Source organism: Panicum virgatum, chromosome 2N (assembly GCF_016808335.1).
Source record: "Panicum virgatum strain AP13 chromosome 2N, P.virgatum_v5, whole genome shotgun sequence".
NCBI lineage: Eukaryota > Viridiplantae > Streptophyta > Magnoliopsida > Poales > Poaceae > Panicum > Panicum virgatum.
Window position 1 is genome coordinate 44,882,080 of NC_053146.1, and position 24,979 is coordinate 44,907,058.

The window sequence follows — 24,979 nt, forward strand, 5'->3', positions numbered from 1 at the left end:
AGATCTATGCGCGGAACCACATCAGCACACCGCCTCCAGCCTCCTTCGAAAGCCCCGAGCTCGTAACCTTTTTTCCCCCCGCTTTACTATTCATTGGAACCCAGCGATTCTCCCCATCCCCATCCACGGTGCGCACTGTTCGCCCGTCGGTGGAGGAAGAAGGGGAGTGGGAGCCGAACTGTAAAAGCCGCCGGGTGGGGGAACCCGCACTCCGCCTCCTCTCAAAATCGCAGAAACCCACAGGCCACATCCTGAAAAACCCCTGGCCAAAGCCTCAGATTTTGCAGCCGCCGCCGAAGCTGGCGTTCGCGTAGGAGGCTGCGCCCTCTGTCCTGGATCCATCCGGTGAGCCGCCGCCGTCTCCTTTGCTCCCCACTTCTTGTAGATGCCTTATTCGTGCTCGTCGCCAAGATCCGCTGCTGTCGCCGTTGGGGCGTCTTCGGATGCTTGTAGCTAAACCCGCAATGCGATGACTGATTTGCTGTGGAGACCTTCTTATGGCATTGTTCGTCCTTTATTGCCTTCGTTCTCGTGTTGGCAACTAGGGATCTGACGGCATTTACAATTTTGGTAAAGTTCGGTGGTTAGGGCGCACTGATGTGATAGGTGAATGTGGCTTGCTTATATTATGAGTACTGGCCATGCTTGCGTCAGGGGAAATTTCTTAATTTAGTTTAATTCCCGTTGCCTTTAATCTTTCTCCCACTACTTCGTAGTTGGTAAATTTTCTTTTTCTTTTTTAATGTCTAATTTCTCAGGGTAAGCCATGGCTGTGAAGGCGAGCTCCGTCGACAACAGGACCAGGAGCACGGTGTCCATATGCATAGTCATTGGCATGTGCTGCTTCTTCTACATCCTCGGAGCATGGCAGAAGAGCGGGTTTGGCAAGGGAGACAGCATCGCACTGGAGATCACAAAGCGCACGGACTGCACCATCCTGCCGAACCTCAGCTTCGACACACATTCTAAAGTTGACAGCAGCTCCAGTGATCTTGTTTTGCCGGTGAAGAAGTTCAAGCCGTGCCCTGATCGATACACGGATTATACCCCTTGTCAAGATCAGAACAGGGCGATGAAGTTCCCTAGGGAGAACATGAACTACAGAGAGAGGCACTGCCCGCCACAGAAGGAAAAGCTGCACTGTTTGATACCGCCGCCGAAGGGATATGTGGCTCCGTTCCCATGGCCGAAGAGTCGGGACTATGTTCCTTTCGCGAATTGCCCATATAAGAGCTTGACAGTTGAGAAAGCCATCCAGAACTGGGTTCAATATGAGGGCAATGTGTTCAGATTCCCTGGTGGAGGGACACAATTTCCTCAAGGAGCAGATAAGTACATAGATCAGCTGGCATCAGTCATTCCGATCGCCAATGGAACTGTCAGGACTGCACTTGACACTGGTTGCGGGGTAAGAGGAAATGTCAAAGTACATATTACTTAATACTATGTCAAGCTAGGTTACAAAGTCTAATCCATGTCTTAACACACTAAACTATTTCAGGTAGCCAGTTTGGGAGCATATTTGTTGAAGAGGAATGTCTTGGCCATGTCGTTTGCACCAAGAGATTCGCATGAGGCACAAGTGCAGTTTGCCCTGGAGAGAGGTGTCCCTGCTGTTATTGGTGTTCTGGGTACAATAAAACTTCCTTATCCATCGAGGGCCTTTGACATGGCACATTGTTCCAGGTGTTTGATTCCATGGGGAGCAAATGGTGAGCCTAACCATGCATCCTTTCATATTTTGCATCAAAGCAAACATTTATTACGATTAATACTTTGAATATTCATGCTATGTTTATACACATTTTATTTCATTCTCATTCACAGATGGAATGTACATGATGGAAGTTGATAGGGTTCTAAGGCCTGGTGGCTACTGGGTTCTGTCTGGACCTCCAATTAATTGGAAGGTGAACTATAAGGGTTGGCAGCGCACAAAGAATGATCTTGAAGCAGAGCAGAACAGAATAGAGGAAATTGCTGACCTTCTTTGTTGGGAAAAAGTCTCAGAGAAGGGTGAGATGGCAATATGGAGGAAAAGGGTAAACACTGAGTCTTGTCCTTCTAGGCAAGATGAATCCACTGTGCAGATGTGTGAATCAACAAATCCAGATGATGTCTGGTATGCTATTCATGTAAAATTTTGCTAAGTGCTAGCAACATCAATCATTTTTATAATCCCTTTTTGTTCCTAATTTTTACTTGCTGCTGCTATATCAGGTACAAGAAGATGAAGGCCTGTGTGACACCCCTTCCAGATGTAAAAGATGATAGTGAAGTAGCTGGAGGAGCAATCAAGCCCTTCCCAGACAGGCTTCATGCAGTTCCTCCAAGAATTGCTAATGGTTTTATTCCAGGGGTTTCATCTGAGGCCTTTCAAAAAGACGATAAAATGTGGAAGAAGCATGTGAAGGCTTATAGCACTGTAAACAAATATTTACTTAATGGTAGATACAGAAATATTATAGACATGAATGCAGGTTTTGGGGGATTCGCTGCTGCGATAGAGTCCCCGAAATCTTGGGTGATGAATGTTGTGCCAACCATTGCGAAGATGTCTACCCTTGGGGCTGTGTATGAGCGAGGATTGATCGGCATATACCATGACTGGTATGGCATTTCACACTCAAATTCTGTACTCGCAAAAGTTGGGTTCTAATGAGCATGAACCTACAATTTGACACAATGTATGCCAGGTGTGAGGCTTTCTCTACTTATCCAAGGACATATGATCTTATCCATGCTAGTGGTCTTTTCACCTTGTACAAGAACAAGTAAGCTAGTCTTGCCTTATATAGCGAATTAATTGCTCTAATATCCTGTGCTGATTGTTGATCTATTTTATCTTTTGAAACTAACAATAGGTGCAGCATGGAAGACATTATCTTGGAAATGGACCGCATCTTGAGGCCAGAAGGTGCTGTCATAATACGGGATGATGTCGATGTCTTGATTAAGGTGAATAGCCTTGCTCAGGGCATGAGGTGGAACACAAAGATGGTCGATCATGAGGATGGCCCCCTCATGCGCGAGAAGATCTTGTATGCTGTAAAGCAGTATTGGGTTGGTGGAAATCAGACGGCTGTAGCTTGAACCAAGGACGTTTCCAAGCTTCTAACACGAGAAAAATCTGCAATCCAACCTTTTCTGACGACCAATTAGCATAGGGAGTTATCCTGTGGAAGGGAAATGGCCCACTGTTGGGGTAGCACTGAAGCAGCCAAGATACCATTGCTTGCTGGAGATAGCTGCAGCCACATAATGTTGTAACAATTTTGTAATTTTTTGAAGCCCCTCGTATAAACTGGTTACTATGTTCAAAAGCTTGCCCATCTCACAAAATTTCTTACGGATCCCCGTACTGTTTTTTGTGTAGCCTCTTTTTGTAATCGGTGGCATGCAGATCAAGGAGCACATGTGCTTTGGAAAAGCCCAGGTCTGTGTATGCGGTATGCCCTTCTGAATGATTCTGAAGAAATAAGGGCTGCTTAATGTTGCAACACGCTGGCGCCAAACCCGAAAGAGCAGCGGACCGAAATTTGAAATAATATGGAGAGCATCTAGATGAGTGTGAAAATACAGGGCATCTCGTCTTCATGATATTCTTTTTTTTTTTGAGAATCTCGTCTTCATGATATTCAATCAAAAATCAAGATAATATTCTAGAATACCATATCTTTGTTAGTGTTGAATTGAATGCCTCCTGCTGATGAAGTAAAGGCCCAAGGCCCAACAAACCCCCAAGTCTAGATAGATCCATCCATCGGCTAGATAGATCTACCTCGACTTCTTCTTACCCGACAAGTCGTTTTTTTTTGGCAAATTAAATTCACTCTACATTTTCTTTTGACTTACTACTCGGAAACTCTACTCCCAAGAGTCAAGGGCTAGATATACCTGTATCTTCCACGCTTCTTTGGATTAAACCTCACAGCACTACGTCAAAATGATGATTATATCTTGTTTAGAGCATGTTCGAGAGTTCACCAAGCTTGACGGAGTACGCATTCTTGAGTGAGTCCAAAATGCTCCCAAGAGATGTGATGGCCCATACGAGGGTTCTGTTAGGAATAAACTGGTATGATCTCATCCACTGGGTGTCTATTCGCTAGTGTTCCTTTCGTGGCACCATTTTCACACACACACACACACACACACACACACACTTTTAAGATCAATAAAAGGATTCATTCATATCTCATTTTGTGTCACTCCTACTCTAGATACGTTATCATGGTTATCATGCACTCGCTCTATGCCAACAACTAATCGGCCACTACGAAAAGAAGATCTGGACGTCGTTCCTCGACTTTATCAAGTCGTGACTAGAAACCTGGGGCGCGGCGTTGCCGCGCCATGTTTGTGCTAGCCACTGGTAATTCTGGGTGGGAGGACTTGCTTTAGAACTTGATGGACAAACCGTTACATAAATCAACGAATGAAGACAAGGAAACCAAAGCAGATTTCTGGCAAGAGCATAAGTATAAATATGTTTGATGATTTTGTCCTCGAGAAAATATATGCATTTTATTTGCCACTGCATATACCATGTTTCTGAGCAAACTTTTGTACTAGTATACGTCGAGCTCCCTGCAAACAATCTAGATAAAAAATATGGGGGAAAATAATACCTTAATTACTTTCGGAATCTCATCTCATGCTATTGCTTTTTCCAGTTGCAAGCCCAAAAGAACATGAGATAGCTATTGAGTGTTTGTATATAGTACAATTTTCAAATATTCTATATCAGGAGTGTTATGCTTCATTGATGTTCTTTTCTATCTTATTATCAGGAGTGTTATGCTTCAAATATTCTGTATCAGGAGTAGTAGTTATGAAAAAGGGAAGACGGACTGAACCCATATAGAAGATCTTACACGGAGTGCTAATTGTGGATAAAAAAGACGTATTGATATTTGATAGGAATCGGTTACGGAGACACGACAAGCTGATGCTCACCGCCCACGGGTGGTCCGGCGGCGAGGCAAAGGGAAGCGAGCGCTCCAGTGCAGGCGCGGGGAGCGTGGTGAAGGCCGTGGAGTGGCGCACTGTCGCGGGCTGCCAGTTGTCTTGCTCCTCGTCGCGTCCGCAGCGCACAGCCGCAGAGCAGAGAGCTGGCGATGGCCATTTTCTTCTCCATATATCCAGAGCCGCTCCGCCATGGCAGGTGAATCCACGGCGTGGTTCCCTACTCCCACCGTGACTGCCCGAGCCAAAGCATTTGCGAGAAGTGGCGCTGCTGCTAGAGCCGTTACGCTGGGCGGAGCGCTGAAGTGGAAGAAGCACAGGCGAGGCCGTGGGATCTGCGCTTGCCATCGCTGGCCGTCGTGGTCGTGGCCACGCCCCGCCGGCGGCCCTGCCCAGCCGCGGACCTCGCGGAGCCGCGCCGGCCACGCTTGGTCGCCGCCGTGCCCGGTCTCGCTTGTAGGGGAAGGGAGGGAGGGTGCGGCTCGCAGCCGCGCCCGGCATCCGCGGCCCTCGCGGAGCCGTGCCGGCCGCGCTTGGCCGATGCCGTGCTTGGCCTCCTCTTGTAGAGGAAGGGAGGGAGGGAGAGCGGCCTCGACGCCGCGCCCGGCCACCCCACCGCACGGCGGCACCCCGCAGTGCCGCCTGCCGCTGCGGCCGCGCCGTCAGATGTGCCCGCCACCGAGGAGAGAGGGAAGAGGATAAGGGAGGGGAGGAGAGAGGGGATCCGGACCGCGGGTTGATTTCATCAAACCTTGAGGTCCTTTTTGCAAAATGTCCGGGTCCTGGAGGATCTACACCGTCCATCTCGCGATCGGATAGCCGAGAAGAAGGCGTTAGACATGGCTCAATGCGCGCTCGTTTTGGCCCGATGGCAGGGTCAGGATTCGTCTATTAGAGATAGGCCATATAAGACCGTCCACAGCGATAGGAGGAAATGGAGGAGTAAATCTACTGTTTGGCACTGTAGATGCACTGTTTGGCACTGTAGACAGAGAGGGCGTGGGAAACGAGGCAAGAGCAAATTTGCTCTTGCTCTTGCCATTGTGGACAGCCTAATGCCGTGACAGTTTCGTAATTTTCCTCACTCGTGGGAACTGTTGCAACATGCGGGGTATGAAGCACAACTTACCCCAGCCAGATTATTTTTCCCCTTACAATTACGGCCACGGGCTCTGACATTCCTAAAAGGAGAAAATTTCAGCGCATTATTTGTCTACTTGTGAGGAAGCATATATAAACAAAGCTCCAAACTTCCCACAGCAACATCGATTCCACCAAAAGGCAAAAACCCATCTCGGGCTGCTGAGGATGCTGCACTTCCCAGTCAGATTGTCCATCATAGAGTAATAAATTGCCGTCAATTAAACATCTCATCAGGCTGCATCTGGATTACGTAGTCTCCAAAGTTCTTTGTGATGGGATTTATGGTCCAATCGTTTGCAGTGATAGATGTAGCGTTTTACAAAATTTTCCCTTCTGGGGGCAAATCAGAATGATCAAGGGGCAACTCTGGAAAGTTTACTATGACCTCCTCCAACTTCACACACAAACTTTGGAGCCAGGAGGATTTATTCTAGTTTCCGGGAAGAAAATTTGGCGCCACAAGGAATTTATTCTCATTTCCCCTTAGCAAATACATGATGGACAGATTCTCTTGGCACCTTGCGTTGTGGTGATGGCAAGGTGGAATCAGTGGAAGTCAGGCTGGCCAGTGGATGTCAGGCAGCGGTGCCACATCCTGCTATTGGGGTTTACATGCTTTGGCGTTGTGATGACCTCTGGAATGGGAAGGTAGACGTAGTGTGTATTGCAAACACCTGATGTGATGCCACTGAACCCGGCAAAGGCTCCATGTACCTAAAAGAGCATTCGTACAATTTTCTTACAGTCGAACTAATTAAGATTGATAAAAACTTTACTCTTACATTCAAATGAGTACAATGTAAGAAATCAACTTACAGCATTTTGCCCAAGCACAGTGCAGAGAATAGCATCAGATGCATTTGCCCGGCAGGCCCGAACCATATATGTTGGATCAATATATTTTAGATCAGCTGGAACACCAATATCCTTGAAATGCTTCTTGATCTGCAAGGTTGAAACCAATGCTATTGAATAATTTGTAAAAGGGAAAACTGTTTAGAATGGAACACAAAGCTAACAACCATATGGAAGAAAGAGTTCAGTAATCTTCACATTTATCTGCCAGTTGAAACAAGTTATGCTTGCACTTTATAGAAAATTAGAGGTTTTATCTACTGATTTCCATATGTATTTGGTATGCATAGAGAAAACTGAGTTCCATAAACTACATACTGGCCATGAAAAAAACAACTGATGCTATCTTAACTACTGTTTGCACTTTATAAATCTGGTAAGACTGTATCAGACCTATATTGTTGGTAACTTGGTATGTCCCCAAATATGAAACTTGAGGAGAATCAACAATTCAAAATTAATCATATGCATATGGTTAACATCAAGAAAAGAACTTGATTCTGAAAACTGGAGGTCCGCACCCCTAACAAGTAACAAACGTAACTCAGCACCCAGTGCTGTACTGCAACACGCACAGTGGTTGTAGGATGGCTTCACTTTTTGAAAGTTTTTATCTTATTCTAATGTGGTACATTTTCATGGTACTTTTGCACGAATCCCTGGCACGAGGTGCAACCTCCGTCTGGGGACCAGATCACAACCAACCCTTATACTGACTTCAAATATACTAGAGGCAAATGTATGTGTAAGGAGTTTCAGACGAGGATACCTTCTGTTGCATGTGGACACCAAAGTCACTAAGTATCGCATTTCCTGAAGCATCAGTTGCATTTGACTTTTGCAGTAAATCCTGGAAGAAGAGTCAAAGAAATACATTCCTCAAATTTCATAATTCATTCATATACCCCTTCAGTCAAAAGTTTTTGAAGTAGAAACCACAATGCCAACTTACCTGCCCCGCACCTTCAGCGACACAAATCACGCAAAATCCCTTTGTATTAAGTAAATGCTCAAGGTGTTGCAAGACACCATGTTCTCCGTCAAGTGTGAAAGACACCTTCATTCATATTGTAATCTTTTGTCGGTACATGTGAAGCAAAGCCAAATTTTCATCATAGGTTTCAGTGTTTGCAGACCTCGGGGATTAGGCAAACATCGATCTGTCCACTGGAAAGAGAAGCATGCATGGCTATGAACCCACTGCTTCTTCCCATTAGTTTGACTAACCCAATTCCATGGTACGCACTACGTGCCTAGAGACAGAGGAAAGCACAAGTAAAGCAAGTTCAAACAGTAGGGTAGAATCCATATTCATTTGACTATGCATTTTGAAACACACAACTGAGCAATAGCAGCCTACCTCTATATAGGCAGAATTGATAGCACGCTGGGCTTCTTCCACAGCCGTATCAAAACCAAATGTCTTATCCATAAAAAGTATATCATTATCAATTGTCTTTGGAATAGCTACAACTGAAACTTTCAGTTTCCTCTTACGACACTGCAAGCCAGAAAAAAGACAAAAACATAAATCATGCATGAAATCACATTCTGCAGAACTTGCAATATATGATGTTTGAGAGTAGATGATTCATTGGAACTCTTCCTGAATCCTAACCAAGGTAATGTACAGAATAGAATATAGTTTAGTTTCAGGACTTTGTGAAAAATCACACCCACCACCCACTGGAATACTTTGTGCACAAGTGACCTCCATGGATGAGAGAAACACACTCCTGTTTTATTTTACTCATACACATAGTTTAGATATAAAATAGGGTTCAATTCAATTTTGTTAACTTTAACTCTGAAATTCAAGAAACTTGATAACTTTTATCTCAGTATTGCAAAAAAATACCAAGGTAGTGAAATTAGTTCATATATGGATTTGGCTACTAGATGAAGTGAATGAAACTAAATGTAAATACTACAAACATGCCCGAAAATTTCATAGAAGTATGAAAGGAAGAGTGAGTAGCAACCTCCTCATGAATAGCATTAGCTCCTGCATGGCTACCATTTCCACCAATTACAAAGAGCATATCAATTCTTCTGGCCTACAAACATAAGATGATCACAGAAACAATATTGAAGCTGCAAAACAGAATATGGTGTCTTCCACTTCAGATTAGTTACCTGTATACTATCTACAATCTCACTAGTTTTAGCTCCTCCACGAGAGACACCTAGGAAACTTCCTCCAGAAAGATTTATGTTTTCCACCCATTCACGTGAAAGCTGAAGGTTTTCACCACGATGATTCAACAGTGTCCTGAACATTAACTCTCTTTAGCACCTAAGGGATAATGGAAAAGCAACCTTACCGGCATTTCTTTTAAGCCTTTCTCAAAAAATCCACGATAACCAAATGGAATTCCAACAATATTCTTCACCCCATAGGTCTCCAAGGTAAATACTATCTGTAAATATAAGTAAACCATATACAAATACAGTTCTGATTATTCATGGATCCATAATCTTATTAACAGTATGCAACATTAATTTAAACTACATGCATGTAAAAATGACCCTTTGCCAGATTATTTCTGGGTATGTCAAATAAATACTAAATGCAGGGCAATCATACTGAAAATCTGAATAACTGTCCTAAATTAGATTCAGAGTTCTTTGAATCAAAAAATTCTTTAATTATTCAGCATATACATGAAAGTGTGCTACTCAGGATTCAAATAACATCTATAAGCTCAACGCATAGCCATTCACTAATCAACCCATCAACTTTCGTCTGCATTTTGTCTTCCACTTTTCTTGTTAGCTCTGATCAAATGGGTTGTCATAGCCCATAACATATCTAACTCCTAAAATGGTCAATAATTCTATAACTTTACAATTGTAAATGTGCCATAAATGCCTAGATAGTGCATCATGGACTCTATGCAGTGAGAATAAAAACAATGCAATAGTACTTTAGCAATGTTAAAAGAATCAAACTCATACCTGTCTAATGACATCATTTAACCCAGGGGAGAGCCCTCCACAGGTAACAATGGCAGCCTTTACTTCTTCAGGTTCGTAGTATATCTCCTTACGAGGGCCTGCACGATGAACCCTATGGAAAGCAACAATCATTATCTCATTCTTATAACAAAATTGTTTTCTGAAGCAACTGGAAATCTGATGGTATTTTATTAACTGGAGATCTTGAATGTCTAAAAGTGTGAAAAAGATGAGAAAACAAAGAAACAAGAAAATAAACACTGTACAGTTAGCAGGACCAAAGAACAAGAATATAGAGATTGTCGATTGTTCTCTATCAGGTATACACATGATATGATAAAAGGTGAACAATGACGTAAGTTGGCAACACAGAGCATTTCATGGAAACATTCATACTTTTGCATAAAAAGGCAAATCAGTCCCCTAGAAAAAGGAAAAATAACCAATGTGCTGCATGAGATCATACCAGTGTTCCACCCAGCTACAATCAGGATCAATGCACTCAGCTCCAGCAGAATTAGGAGACGCATACTTTATCACCTAAATAAACACATTACGGTAAGCGATAGTTTCACTAGTAGAAAAAACAAAGCCTCTTCTCGAGACCATGCCTTGTTTTATGTACTCATCTGCAAGTGATGAACAAGTTATATGCCATGTCATATGTGCTCGATATTGACCTTTAGAAGTGCTCGGTCATCCTTATTAACATAACCATTCCGCATATCAGTTGATGAGACATCACCATCACCCAGCGGAGTTCTGTCAGAATAAACGATGGATTTCTTGAAGTATGAGATCCAGCTAATGTTTCCTGTTCAGATGCATAAACCAGCTATTAAGTCAAACAAAGATATAGCGAACGGGAATGAACCTGTTTTTCTTCAGAGAGAATGTAGTAGTCCTGGGCTCCAAATCATATATGTCAGTAATGTGTGGCAAACTAAAACGCCCATCCCAGTCTTCCTGATACTTTTGCTTCCAAGAAGGATCACTGAAATCTAGGTCTAACTTCCCAGAAATAGCTTTAACACCCAGCAGCACAGGTCTTTTTCTGAACTTTCGCTCGCTTAAGAAAGTGAAACCATACTGACATTGGTCCCTTGTTGGATGCCACCACTGTTGCTGTGTAACAGAACTACTACTTGCTTTAAACGCAACGGTCATCCCAGATAAGGACATGAAGCTTACAGTTTGCCCACTAATCTGCAGCAGAAATGCAGTGAGTTGAATGTGAATTGATGCTAACAGTCCTATAGAAAAATGATGATCACATTTCATATGAGTGATGGGCAGTAACCCAAATAAGTACAATAGGAGCCACAGCCATAGCACCTAGCATCTGAGACTCTGAGTATCTTAACACAGAACACCATTACCTGAACGACTAAATACACTGGCAGTTTGGCAAAACTCAAAAAACATCAGTACGAGTGATGAAGTTGAAGTTAAAGCTGGCACTGGGATCGAGCTCACAGCCCATCTATCTTCATAACAACCTAACCATGGCCCATGGGCACTCGCAGAGGCTGGAGCAAACCAAAGTCAACATGACACGGCAAAAGTGCATTACATTCGAGCCAGGGGCGGAACCAGTACAGGACATGGTCAGATCCGAATAGAATACAAGTAGCAAATGTTGGGGGCTTGGGAGTTCGATTTCGCACAGCAGGGAAGGAAGGGAAGGGAAAGGGCGGGCATACCTAGTCGGCCGGCGGAGCGCCCGAGGAAGAGCTGGCAAGGCGGCGCCACTCCCCAGTCGTCGCCGCTTGGAAAGAAGGCCGAGAGAGATGGATCCGGGAATAGAGAAGAGGAGGAGAAAGGGGGCCCGCCGCATGTGGGGACGGGGGACAGAGGGGGTGCTTCCAGGTGGCGGGGACGGTAGGTTGCTGCTGGGGTGGTTCGTTTGTCGGCCTGCGATCGGATTGGACGCAGTTAACCCGCGACCGGTCGCGCAAACCGCACAGCGCGCGACCCCTTCTCCTTCGGATTCAACACATGTTTCCTCTCCCACTAATGAATGTCGCTTTCCACCTACAGTATGACGAGGGTTCACCTCCAGATTTCTTTTTTTAATATGAAACTTCTTCAACTAAATGTTTTATTTCCTTCATATGATCTTTATTTTGAATACTAATTGCATCATTGTGATCTACATGATGAGACGAACAAAACTAGATCTCACTTGCATATATTTTGAACACATTTTGCAATAGTAACAACTTGTATGTAAATTTGAGTTTGGTATTATTGAAGGATTTGCTACAATATACATATATAAATTGTCACACATATAAAAAAAAATATTTATAAGTTTTTTACAATAATAAAGTTCCCACCAAAGCATAATCTATTACTCAAAAAATAGAATTTGTCATATACATAAGTTGTTACAGACACAAGATGTCATTTTACATAAGTTGTAAAAAAAGAGTAAATTGTCGTACACATAAGTTTATATACAATAAAAATAAAAATTGTCACACATTTAAATAAATGTTGCCACAAAACAAAATTGATTATATACATGAGTTGCCACACATATATGATATAAGGTAGTACAAATAAAATACTCATATAAGTTGACACAAGACAAAAAAAAATTATTATATGCACATAATAAGTTGTTACTATAATAAGCCGATATATACATAAGTTGATACTACAGTAAATCGATATACACATAAATTGCTACATAAATAGAGCAGATCTTCATATAAGTTACTACTATTTATAACATCGTCAAAATATATGCAAGCGGGGTCTAGTTTTGTCCGTCTCATTGTTTAGAATACAATGACGTGATCGATTCTTAAAACGGATGTAATATGAAGGAGATAAAATATTTTTTACCAACAAGCATATTCAATAAAGGAGGGAGTGGAGAGGTTGAGAGAGCGGGGGACGTGGACCCTGGGCTAGCGTGCGCAGCAGGCTCTGTCAGCAAGTCGCAAGCCCAACAGCTATAAATGTGCGTGTAAAACCAATCAAATAAGGGCCGTGTTTGGATACACGGTAAATTTTTCGTGCACGTTTTTCGAGAAGAGAATCTCGCATGCATGGAGTACTAAATAAAGTCTATTTGCAAAACCTTTTTAGGGATGGGTGTAACTTTTCGAGACGAATCTAATGACAGTAATTAATTGATGATTTGCTACAGTGACACTACAGTAACCATCCTCTAATCGCGCGGTCAAAGATCTCATTAGATTCATCTTTCGATTTACACGGGGGTTGTGGATGTGGTTTTGTAATTAGACTTCGTTTACTACTCTAAATTTTTGGTCAAAAGTGCTACAGTAATACCATGGTTTCTAACCAAACACGGCCAAGCCAAAAATAAAAGTCAATGCAGGCCAATCAAATAAGCCCAAAGCAGAAGTCAATGCAGGCCATAGTTGGGCGCTGGTGGGCTGCCCAGGGTCGCGTGCTCGGGCGCGAGCGCGACTCCGCACGCGGTAACATTTTCCGATCGGATTGTTTGACGAAGCAGTCCGATGGGCCAGAAAGGTCCAATGGTGTGTGTGTGGGTCGTTTCGTTTGGGCTCGGGGGTATGATCATCGCGTCTTTTTTTATATTTAAAAAAATATATGTCTGTTTTGAAAATTTTTGAAAATAGCCCCCGGTCGCCCGCCCCAGGGGCGACAGGAGTCCTGTCGCCCAAGCAACAGGCAACAGGACCTTAATGTAATTTTTTTTTGAATTTGCAAAGAGGTCCCTGGCCGGGTGTGGGGGTCCTGTCGCCCCCCCACGGGCGACAGGGGTCTCCCACCCTATATAAGCCCTGGACTCCATTCCTTTCTCATTTGAGCCCAAAAATTGCACCAAAAAATCAGAAAAAAAGAGATGGGTGAGGAGAAGAAAAGCGGCGAAGCTCTGCCGAATTGCGCACTTGTGATCTACCGGTAACTTCCGTATGAATCCATTGATATTGTATAACAATTTAATTTAATTAGCGGATTAGCTGAATTAGATTTGGTGATTTAGAACACTCGTTTAGTATTATAATTTCAGTACTATTACAGACTTGTTTTTAAATTAATTATGAATTAGAATAGAATTATGACAGTACCTTATTGATATTGCAGCATAAGGCAATGACTGCCTCCAATTGTGGAGGATTTTCATGGACCGAAGAAAAATCTAGTATAATACTTGATATCATGACCCATCTTGTTATCAGTAAGAAGTTGGATCCGTTAGCGGATGGTACGATAGAGATGGTGTTGTCCAAAGTAGTAGAGTTTAAAGATTTCATATTATTTCGAGGTATTACAAATAAACATCGGAGATACAAACATCTTCGGTGGACTTATGCCGCAAACTAGGCGAAGGAGGTGGAGAAGATCTTCGGGTGATAGTACTTGGCCTCCACAAGAACAGATGACCGGAGGTTCGTCAAGTCATACTGCAGCACCTCAAGCACCAAGTTGTGTTAACTTGGATGACGACATGGATGACTTCATGCCCCCCAAATTATTGCCTTCAACACATGATGTTCCTTCCCCTGTACATGAACCTAGATCCAGAAAAGAAAGGGAAAGGGAAGAGGTTCGTCAAGTCATGCTGCAGCACCTCAAGCACCAACTTGTGTTAACTGGGATGACGACATGGATGACTTTACGCCCCCCCAACCATGGCCTCCAACACATGATGTTCCTCCCCCTGTACATGAATGTAGATCCAGAAAAGAGAGAAAGGGAAAGGCAAGAGGTTCGTCGAGCCATACTACACCACCTGCAACACCACCATCTGTCAATTGGGATGACGACCTAGATGATTTCATGCCATGATCTATAACATATGATGTTCATCGGTTTAAGATGTATTCGCATTTAGTATTGTTAATGATGTATTATACTTGTATGTATGTTTCGTACCTAACTTGCATTCACTGGACATATACATAATGTCGAGTTTGAATCATAGTTAGTCCTAATGGAGCATCGAAGCATAAATATACCATCTATCGTATGTAATGAAAAATATGAGAGTGATCAGAGGCGAACGTTGAAGTGTACAAATAAGCAGTCCACAGCTATCTCATTATAAATAAACATCAGAGATACAAACATCGGATATATCTAACCACCCCTAGGGCGTCGGACCCTCTTAGCCCTCTGTTGGGCACGGACATGCCCCTCGGAGTAGGTGTGACGATCCGGAGATCTCACCTGTCGCTCAGGACGCACAAGGGGCTGCGGTGTCTGCTGCTGAGAGATCCCAAGTGGTGCTCCTCCAAGCTGTGAATACTCCAAGACATCGGGGTCACCGTGCGCGCCAGGTGACTCTGGAGTCAAGCTGTCGAGTTCGTCTAAGGTGACGCCCTCGTTATCTGGAACGAACATACTCGAAAAAACCCTGCATAACATATAAAGGTAAACCAACATATGTTGCGTGGTAAATTAGTGAGTGTATTGAGAGAGTGTTTTGTACCAGGTCGAAAAGAGGAAGAAGGTCCGGCGCCCGCATCGGGGTAGAATCCTACGCATAAAATGCGGATGTTAGCGTACGGTCTTGTCTTTCGTCATGACATGTAGAAACCGAAATACGAAACATAAACTAACCTGTGTAGGCCGGTATCTGTGGCCCCGGTACCATCCCTGGATACGGTCCGCCAACTGGTGGTGCCCCTCTAAACATTCCAGTATGGCCGAACGCAGTAGCTGGATCGTATCATGTTTGTGATATTAGTAAATATGTAGCAACACTTGATCTAATTTTAAAGAGATATCTACGTTACCTGCAGTTGTGTACAGTGGCGAAGCCAGCCCGAGAATTCACCTAGGGCGGACTCATACTCTAAAATTTTCGCTACTAACGACAGCTTGCATGTTTTGAGCAAAAATGGTAGAACAACCAACAAAAATCAAGATGTTACCTTTTAATAATGGAAGTATCAATAATAGATGTTTCAATAGACAAATGAAGTACAGAACCTGTCATTTTTTTACACAAGTCAATTAGAAAACAACATTAATCATAAAACATTGAAGAATGTAAAAAGGACGTCTAAACATTGAAGAATGAAGTACAGAACCTGTCATTGCGAGGAGGCCTGCAGGCGTCCCGCGTCCGCGGCGGCGGCCGGCCGGGGCGGCGCGTGTCGGCGGCAGGGGAAAGGCCGACCGGAGGCGGGCTGCTACCCTGGCCCTGCTGCCCTGCGCCCCTGCAGGTAGATCCCCGCGGCGGCGGGCGACCGGGGGCTGCGGCCGGGGCCCGGGGGCGGCGGCCGGGGCCCGGGGGCGCGAGCGCCGAGCGGTGGAGGGGGGAGCCGGGGAGGAGCGGAGGGCGCGGCCTGGCCCGGCTGCCCTGCGCGGCTGCGCCCCTGCAGGCAGATCCCCGCGGCGGCGGGCGACCGGGGGCGGCGGCCGGGGCCCGGGGGCGCGAGCGCCGAGCGGTGGAGGGGGGAGCCGGGGAGGAGCGGAGGGCGCGGCCTGGCCCTGCTGCCCTACGCGGCTGCGCCCCTGCAGGCAAATCCCCGCGGTGGCGGGCGACCGGGGGCTGCGGCCGGGGCCCGGGGGCGGCGGCCGGGGCCCAGGGGCGCGAGCGCCGAGCGGTGGAGGGGGGAGCCGGGGAGGAGCAGAGGGCGCGGGGTTCAGGCGCTGAGCGGCGGCGGCTCGATGCGGGTGGGTGCGTTGCTTGCGTTAGTTGGAAGAGGACGCCCGCGTTTTTTTGGGCCGTAGGGCGCAAGCTGCAGCCCACCAGGCCAGCGGCCCACGCTCGCCAGGTCGCCCCCAATCTCAGGCTGACGGACGACGCTTTCGTTCTTCTCCGTCGGAGGGCGCCATCGCGCCGCCATGGGACCTCGCCGGAGCTACGGACTACCTATATGATGTGGAGTTCGCCCACAGGGACCTAGGGCGGCCACCCTAGCTCGCCCTAGTGGTGGCTCCGCCCCTGGTTGTGTAGTACTGAGACGTCGGCCCATGCACGGTCGCCGGACACGGGAACGACGACGAGGTTTGGGACGACCCGTGGCTGTCTTCATACTGCACACGGCTTCCCAAGTTGTGCAGTACTGAACGCAACTGGTCACGCTGCCTCGACCATGCCTCTGTCTGCTCAAACTGGGTCATTGGGGATCCGGCACGTACCCTCGTCAGGTAAGTCGAGCAGTACGTCTCCATCATGTTGCAAAGGCGAAACTGCATCCATTGAGTAAAGAAACAGTTAGTAACACATGAATTATCTTATAGATATATATATATGAAAATATGATCAAGAGACTCACCGCGCCAGCTAGTGCCTCCACGTGGTGCCAGGCATAGCCATCCTGAGGCCTCGGCTGGTGTGGCTGCGGGTGAGTGTCAACATAAACCAGACGAGCCCGAATCCGGGGTAAGTACCAGGTGAGGTAAGCTCTAAAGGAACTGTCTGTGTGTGGTCCTGCTGGATGGACCAAGTACTCGTCTGCCTGTTCCCATTGGTCCACCCACGGCTGCATCTTGGTGAGCCAATCATCAGAGCACGGCAAGCCACTCCTTGACAACCTACAAAAGTGGACCACGAAGAATCGTTAGATTCGACACGAATGTATGAGTCAAGTTAATTCATAATTACCTGTGGGCCTGGCGACTGACACCCTCCAACGCGGTGGGCACCGGAAACTCCTGGCGCTGCCCAAACTGTCTCCTGACTCTCCAGGGGCAATATGCCTCAACCGCGATGTCGTAAACCAGGACGGTTGTAGTAAGCCACAGGCTCGCATTCGCGTAGCAGTATGAAGACAGGCCTGCTGGTGCACGGGTAGCCACTGCCTCTGGGCTGTAAGGCTCCCAGACAACGTCCTCGGGCGTCAGGATGTCGAGCTCCGAAACAAACTCAAGATATGCGCGTCTAACCTGCGCATGCGCCCAGGACCTCTGCAGTCCGAATAAGTAAAATTAAAAGTGCGCTAATGCAACGTGTAACAATGAATAAGAAAATTAGATTTGTTGCGAACGTACCTGACACCAGATCCAGAGAGTTCACATAGTGGGCCTGTCGTCCTCCTCGTCGCCGTACATGGCCTCGTGGTAAGCCTCGTGGCTGACGATGGGCCGACCAACGGCTAGCTTCTCGTACGACCAAAGTTGCAGCAGTAGTGGGCACCCCGCCAGGATAGCATTCCCATGTGTCTTCCTGCAGCCGTCGCAGAGTCCACAGTAAGTGGCTGCAAGTACCGCCTCACCCCAGCTGTAGGGCGGTACGTCCTCGTCCCCATCCGCAATCTCCCGTGCATACGGAAGGAGAATCCTATCGACCGAGTTGCCATGAGTGTTGTTGAACATGATGTAACCAAACAACCATAGCAGGTACGTCTCCAGCGATCTGGTCATACTGTACTCGTCGGCATCCGCAGGCAACATGGTAGGCTGCATAAACAATTAAGATTAATGGTTTTAACTGACAATACAACATGTGAATTATAACAATTAAATTTAAATATGCAATGAATACATACTGTAAACTGTAGTAACCAGGTCTTCGAAGGACCTGCTGTTCGCGGGTGCGGGTTGATCAAACCTGCTTCTTCCACGCGGTCAACCAGGGCAAAACGGGCCTCCAGGTCATCCTTCCACGAGGCCGCCACCACACGCGGACCTACAGCCTCCCCGACGATAGGGAGACCGAGGAGGTAGGCCACGTCCTGCAGCGTAGGAGTCATCTCCCCACACGGGAGGTGGAACGTGTGTGTCTCCGGCCTCCATCTGTCAACGAGCGCCGTCAAGAGGGATCGGTCGAGCTGAATTGTCCCATCCTCGACAAGACGGCCCAGAGTCAGTAGACCGGACTCACATAACCTGCAATAAACAAAATTGTCGAAACAAAGAAATACCGATGAATACATAAGTGATAAACAATAATATTTTATTATATACCTGTCAACCCAATCGTGGTGTATAGAGATCGCCTCCCCAGGATTTTTGGGCTCAAATGAGAAGGGAATGGGGTCAAGGGCTTATATAGGGGGGCAGGAGCAGGTCGCCCGATGGGGGGGGGGGCGACAGGCCCCCGTGTCGCCAGTGGGTGGGGCTCTCCAGTCGCCCGGGGGGGGGGGGGGGCGACAGGCCCCTTGCCCCCACACGCCCCCGGTCAGGGTCTTATTTGCAAATTTGAAGAACAAAAAAATTACATTAAGGGCCAGTCGCCCCTTGGGCGGGCGACCGGGGTATATTTTCGAAATTTTTCGAAATGGACATATATTTTTGAAATTTTTATTTTTTTTAAATATAAAAAAGAAAAAATCGCATGATCATCCGGCGCACGCAGTCCAATTGGATGAAACAAATCCAAAGCCCGTTCATCCTGCAAAACCAAATCCTACTGGGTCAACTCTACCAGCTAAAACAGGCAATCTCACCATGTTAAGCAAGGTTAGTCTGGAACAAGTTGTCCATCCCAGAGTCTCCGCTTCCTTGATCAGATAAGCGTGCATCCATGTCGGGCAAGAGAAGTGGCAAGCAGCGTCACGACTCCCACGACCAACCATGCGTATCTCAGATGATTACGCTCCATGTGAGTGACAGTATGGCTATCCATCCAGGTCCAAGCTTTCGACTCGGCACAGGCACTTGTGAGTGGGCATACACGTAGGACCCATTACCTGAGATCATCGCAGCTCACGCCAGTCGCCAGGGCCAGGGGAGACCGACCGGCCCTGTCACCCCCTTGTTTTTTCACGCTTCGCCCGCTGTCAAACGCAAGCGCCAGGGGATCGGAACGAACTTGGGCAGAGGCGGATCCCTCAAAAAAAAAAAAATGGGCAGAGGCGGAACGTGAGGGGTGACAAAATCCCGTCTCGACCGGCACCGAATCATGTAAAAATCGACCACGTACTGTTTTGACAAAAAAAACGAGAATAGATAAAAAAAGGGGGAAATCGGCAGAAACGGGAACGGAAATAGGAGGGACACGTTGGAAAAGGTGACAAAATAAATATGACACATGTTGTGTATAAGAAATTTAGTATACATAATAGTTATTTGAAATTTCCATTGATTAAGCTTCCATATATAGAACTCTTAATTCTTGTTTAATTTATTCCTGCAGATGAATTAAGTGGACTGGAATGGCACACACGCTATAAAATATTTTTGGGAATTTGCAAGGGCTGGACTGGAATGGCACACACGCTATAAAATATTTTTGGGAATTTGCAAGGGCTTACATTATCTTGACAAGAAAAAACATATTACTCACACGGACCTTAAGCCAGCCAATATACTAATAAATAACTAGATGGTGCAAAAGATTACATATTAATAATTGTCTGGCGGAACGTGAGGCTACCTGGCAGACCATGGATCCTCCCACAGCCCCCCCCCCCCCACCCCCCCCCCCCCAAAAAAAAACCTTTAGCATCATTGATAAAGAAAGGAAAGAGCTCAAGGCAGAAAAAGTTCATTAGCCCCCCTATACCTCATTCCTGCATTCGCTCTTGCGTGAGGGGATCCCCCCCTGTGGACATATGGAAAAGGCGGTAGGGGGGCAAGAAGGCCCATTACATTTCACATGAACCCAAAGATCTCGGATTTCGGCTTGGCCAAGCTATTTGCAATTGATTTGATACAAAATGATTGTGCTACATATATGTATATTCCTGAAATGTTGCATCTTCATGAATCATGTTTTAGAGGGTATATATCGCGCGGAAATGTCATGCATATCATTTCGTTTGATGCTTTCAGCTATGGAATTCGCATCCTATAAATCATCACCAGTCAACGTCCCTTTTCTGAAAAGTTCCTAGAACTGGAATGTGTGGGACCCCCCCCCCAACACACACACACAAAAAGTACCTCCAGCCCATGCGAACATACACTGTTGGAGAATGGTACATTGGTACCAGCACGTTAGTGCCGGTCCAACAGGAGCCGGCACTAACGTGCATGAACCGTACAAAGCGAGCACGTTAGTGCCGGCTAGAAACTCCAGCCGGCACTAACGTGCCATCCCCCAACGGTCAGCCCGTCTGCCACAACGGTCAAAAGACACGTTAGTGCCGGCTGGGAATTCTAGCCGGCACTAACTTGGTCAATTGCATATTAGTGCCGGCTGGTAGTTCTAGCCGGCACTAAACGTACACACTTAGTGCCGGCTAAAGCCACCAACCGGCACTAACTTGCCCCGCATAAGCCAGGCACTCCTTCTTCCCCAGCCCGACCATTTCATTTGGCCGAGCTCCTCCTCTCTCTCATGGCGTGTTAGAGGGGAGGTGCTGCCCATTTCCCTCCAAATTTGTGAGGATTTCACCCATCCAAGTGCACCAAAAGTTAGTAGCTTCTTTCACTCTTCTCTCACGGTGTTTATTTTTTGTTTCATGCTTTCTAGATAAAGAAAATAGTGATTTTAGGGTTGAGGAAAAATGAGCATAATTTTCCGATTTGTTCATTAATTTTAGCAAAATAGAATCAATTTGTTACTTTTTAGAGAAGGTTTTCTAGATAGTTTTACTATGACACATTTAGAATGATTTTTTTGAATTATTTCACGGGACATGTATATATGTTATTATGCAAAATTTTAAGGATTTTAAGGATGAGGGAAAATGGGCATTATTTATTAATTTGTTCATTAATTTGAGAAAGGTAGAATTGATTTGTTGCTTTTTAGAGAATGATTACTATATAGTTTGACTATCACACATTTAGAATGTTTTTTTCGAATTATTTCATGGTGACATGTGTATATGTTATTGTGCCAATTTATTTTGCTATTTAGTTTAAATTTACTAGATAGGTGGCCTATGACACATTTACATTTTTTTTTGAATTACTTCATAGTAACCTGTTTTTACTTTTTAGGAATAATGAGCATGATTTTTTTTAATTTGTACAGATGGACCGGCAATGGATGCACGGAAGCCGGAGCACCTCGGCGTGGATTCAGGGTTTAGATTCTTTTCTCAAGGCGGCAATGGCAAATAGGTCGCCAAAGGGTTTAATGTGTTGTCCATGCAGTATTTGCGAAAATAAAAAGAAATTCCGAAAAAGAGATACTCTATGAAATCACCTGGCCTTGAATGGTTTCATGAGTAACTATAGCCTTTGGACTAAACACGGCGAAGTTGGAGTTATGATGGAAGATAATGAAGAAGATGACGATGGTGATAACAATCTTCCAGATTGGACATGTGTTCATGAAGCAGGTGGCTTTCAAGATGAACTAATGGACGAGGGTGAAGCAAATGTTGCACAAGAGGAGCCACCTGACGAGCTAGGTCAGGCGTTGCTTGATGCACAGAAAGATAGTGAAACTGTGAAGGATTTGGTGAGCTATTAAAGATTGTAAAGAACATGCTTCCTGAGGGTAATGAACTGCCGTCAACAACATACGAAGCTAAAAAGATGGTTTGCCCTCTTGGATTGGACGTGCAGAAGATTCACGCATGTCCTAACGACTGCATCCTGTATCGCGGCGAATACGAGAACTTGGAAGCTTGTCCTGTTTGCAGCGCATTGCGGTATAAGATCAGGCGAGATGATCCAGGTGATGTTGATGGGCAGCCGGTAAAGAAGAGAGTTCCCGCAAAGTTGGTGTGGTACTTCCCTATAATACCACGTCTGAAGCGCTTTTTCAAAAACAAGGATAACGCCAAGTTGATGCGGTGGCACAAAGAAGACCGTAAGGAGGATCACATGATCAGACACCCAGCAGATGGGTCCCAGTGGAGAAACCTTAACCGAGAGTATCCTCAATTTGACAACGACCCAAGGAATATAAGATTTGCTCTAAGTGCGGATGGAATGAATCCGTACGGTGAGTTTGGCAGCGCTCATAGTACATGGCCCGTGACCCTATGTATGTTCAACCTTCCTCCTTGGTTGTGCCTGAAGCGTAAGTTCATCATGATGCCGGTGCTTATAGAAGGGCCAAAAGAACCTGGCAACGACATTGATGTGTTCCTGCAACCCTTGATGGATGATCTCTTACTACTCTGGAAAGAAGAAGGTGTACGTATGTGGGATGAGTATAAACAGGAGTCCTTCAACCTCGGAGCTTTGCTTTTTGTATGCATCAATGATTGGCCTGCACTTGCAAAACTTTCGGGACAGTCGAACATGGGATACATGGCCTGCACCCACTGTTATGACGAGACCGATAGCATTTATTGGAAACACTGTAAGAAGTGCGTATACATGGGCCATCGTCGATTTCTTCCTACCAATCACCCCCTAAGAACCGAAGGGAAGCATTTCAAAGGAGAGTCCGAAACTCGTCCTAAGCCTCTATTCCGTAATGGAAAGCGTGTGTTCTCGATGATCAAGGATGTGAAGGTAGTATTTGGAAAGGGTCCCGGTAGCCAACCTGTTCCCAAGGATGACCAGGGACATGTTCGAATGTGGAAGAAGAAGTCTATATTGTGGAACCTACCTTATTGGCAAGTCTTACAGGTTCGCAACGCAATTGATGTGATGCATCTGTCGAAGAATCTTTGCGTGAACCTATTAGGCTTTCTGGGAGTGTATGGTAAGTCAAAAGACACATTGGAAGCAAGGCGCGACATGCAGCAGCTAGCTGGACGACAAGGCTTGCAACCCGAGAAGAGAGACAAAGGATGCCACTATTTAAAACCTGCCAGCTATAATCTGAGCAAAGAGGAGAAGGAAAGTATGTTTGATTGCTTGAACAGTATCAAGGTCCCGTCTGGGTACTCCTCAAATATACAGGGCATAATAAATGTGAAAGAGAAGAAAATCCAAAACTTGAAGTCCCATGACTGCCATGTCCTGATGACACAATTACTTCCGGTTATACTGAGGGGTGTTCTACCGGAAAATGTGAGATTGGCAGTTGTAAAGCTTTGTGCGTTCATGAATGAAATTTCACAAAAAGCAATTAATCCAAATAATCTAATAAAGCTGCAGAAAGACATTGTCGAATGTCTTGTCAGTTTCGAGATGGTCTTCCCACCTTCCTTCTTCAATATTATGACACACCTTCTAGTTCATATTGTGACAGAAATAACTATCTTGGGTCCTGTTTTTCTACACAATATGTTCCCTTTTGAGAGGTTCATGGCCGTATTGAAGAAGTACGTGCGCAAACGTTCTCGCCCAGAAGGATGCATTGCTAAGGGCTATGGAACAGAGGAGGTCATTGAGTTTTGCGTTGACTATCTTCCTGATCTCAATCCGATTGGGCTCCCCGTGTCACACCATGAGGGGCGACTAAAGGGAAAAGGCACACTAGGAAAGAAATGTAATATGAACATCTCTTGTAGTGAATTCAGCCAAGCAAACTTCACGGTTCTTCAGAATTCATCCAAGGTGGCTCCATATATTGATGAGCACATGAATATTATACAGTCTGAAAATCCACAGAAGAATCTTGCTTGGATTACACGGCAACATATAAAAACTTTTGACGGTTGGTTCAGACGAAAATTATTGGGCAACAATACAGTTGATCAAGAACTTCAATGGCTGGCTAGGGGACCATCAATCACAGTCCAGCAATACCAAGGGTACGAAATAAATGGGTATACATTTTATACGAGAGCTCAAGACAAAAAAAGCACCAACCAAAACAGTGGTGTCCGTATGTGTATAGTAAACAGTAATGGAGAAAAGAGCAACTACTATGGTGTCATAGAAGAGATATGGGAACTTGAATATGGACCCATAGTTGTCCCTTTATTTCGTTGTGAATGGGTGGCTGGAGGAGGCGTAACGAAGGACCGGTATGGGATGACCATAGTTGACTTTAAAAAGATTGGATATAAAGATGAACCATTCGTTCTAGCTAAGGATGTGACACAAGTGTTCTATGTGAAGGACATGTCGAGCAAACCGAAGAAGAAGTCGGATAAGACGCCTGAAGCAGACAAGGCTGGAAATGAGCCGAAACGGCACATAGTTCTTCCCGGAAAAAGAAAAGTAGTTGGAGTTGAGGATATTTCGGACAATTCGGAAGATTATGACCAGATTGATAACCTTCCTCCATTCTCAGTTGACGTTGACCCTAGCATCCTCTTATCCAAAGAGGACACACCTTACTTACGTTGTGATCACGCTCAAGGCACTTTCGTCAAAAGGAAGATTATCAATGTTCCAGTAGATAATAATA

The 24,979-nt window shown here is 45.4% G+C and overlaps 2 protein-coding genes across 2 annotated transcripts; one reads left to right on the top strand and one right to left on the bottom strand.

The window, feature by feature from the left end:
- On the top strand, positions 1–3,430 carry LOC120660655 (probable methyltransferase PMT2). The gene is made up of 7 exons (XM_039939264.1): positions 1–345; positions 759–1,408; positions 1,502–1,712; positions 1,828–2,122; positions 2,221–2,610; positions 2,697–2,774; positions 2,865–3,430. Exons 2-7 carry the CDS (start codon positions 767–769, stop codon positions 3,091–3,093), a joined length of 1,845 nt encoding a protein of 614 aa, XP_039795198.1. The 5' UTR covers positions 1–345; positions 759–766; the 3' UTR covers positions 3,094–3,430.
- A 2,923-nt stretch (positions 3,431–6,353) lies between these two features.
- Positions 6,354–11,785, bottom strand: LOC120660656 (ATP-dependent 6-phosphofructokinase 5, chloroplastic-like). Its single transcript, XM_039939265.1, has 14 exons — positions 11,628–11,785; positions 10,799–11,130; positions 10,605–10,686; positions 10,391–10,464; positions 9,925–10,036; positions 9,291–9,386; positions 9,103–9,204; positions 8,949–9,023; positions 8,327–8,467; positions 8,103–8,219; positions 7,919–8,023; positions 7,736–7,816; positions 6,928–7,056; positions 6,354–6,825 (listed from the first exon to the last, which is right to left on the bottom strand). The coding sequence occupies exons 2-14, from the start codon at positions 11,104–11,106 to the stop codon at positions 6,658–6,660; spliced, it is 1,590 nt and encodes a 529-aa protein (XP_039795199.1). The 5' UTR covers positions 11,107–11,130; positions 11,628–11,785; the 3' UTR covers positions 6,354–6,657.
- Between the last annotated feature and the right edge of the window lie 13,194 nt (positions 11,786–24,979).

Excerpts from the sequence above, each read along its gene's own strand:
- LOC120660655 (XM_039939264.1), top strand. The coding sequence starts at position 767 with ATGGCTGTGAAGGCGAGCTCCGTCGACAACAGGACCAGGAGCACGGTG. Across the intron at positions 2,123-2,220 it reads ACAAATCCAGATGATGTCTG|GTACAAGAAGATGAAGGCCT; the intron begins GTATGCTATTCA and ends CTGCTATATCAG. Across the intron at positions 2,611-2,696 it reads ATCGGCATATACCATGACTG|GTGTGAGGCTTTCTCTACTT; the intron begins GTATGGCATTTC and ends AATGTATGCCAG.
- LOC120660656 (XM_039939265.1), bottom strand. The coding sequence starts at position 11,106 with ATGTCCTTATCTGGGATGACCGTTGCGTTTAAAGCAAGTAGTAGTTCT. Across the intron at positions 10,465-10,604 it reads ATGACCGAGCACTTCTAAAG|GTGATAAAGTATGCGTCTCC; the intron begins GTCAATATCGAG and ends GTGTTTATTTAG. Across the intron at positions 6,826-6,927 it reads CTGTGCTTGGGCAAAATGCT|GTACATGGAGCCTTTGCCGG; the intron begins GTAAGTTGATTT and ends ATGCTCTTTTAG.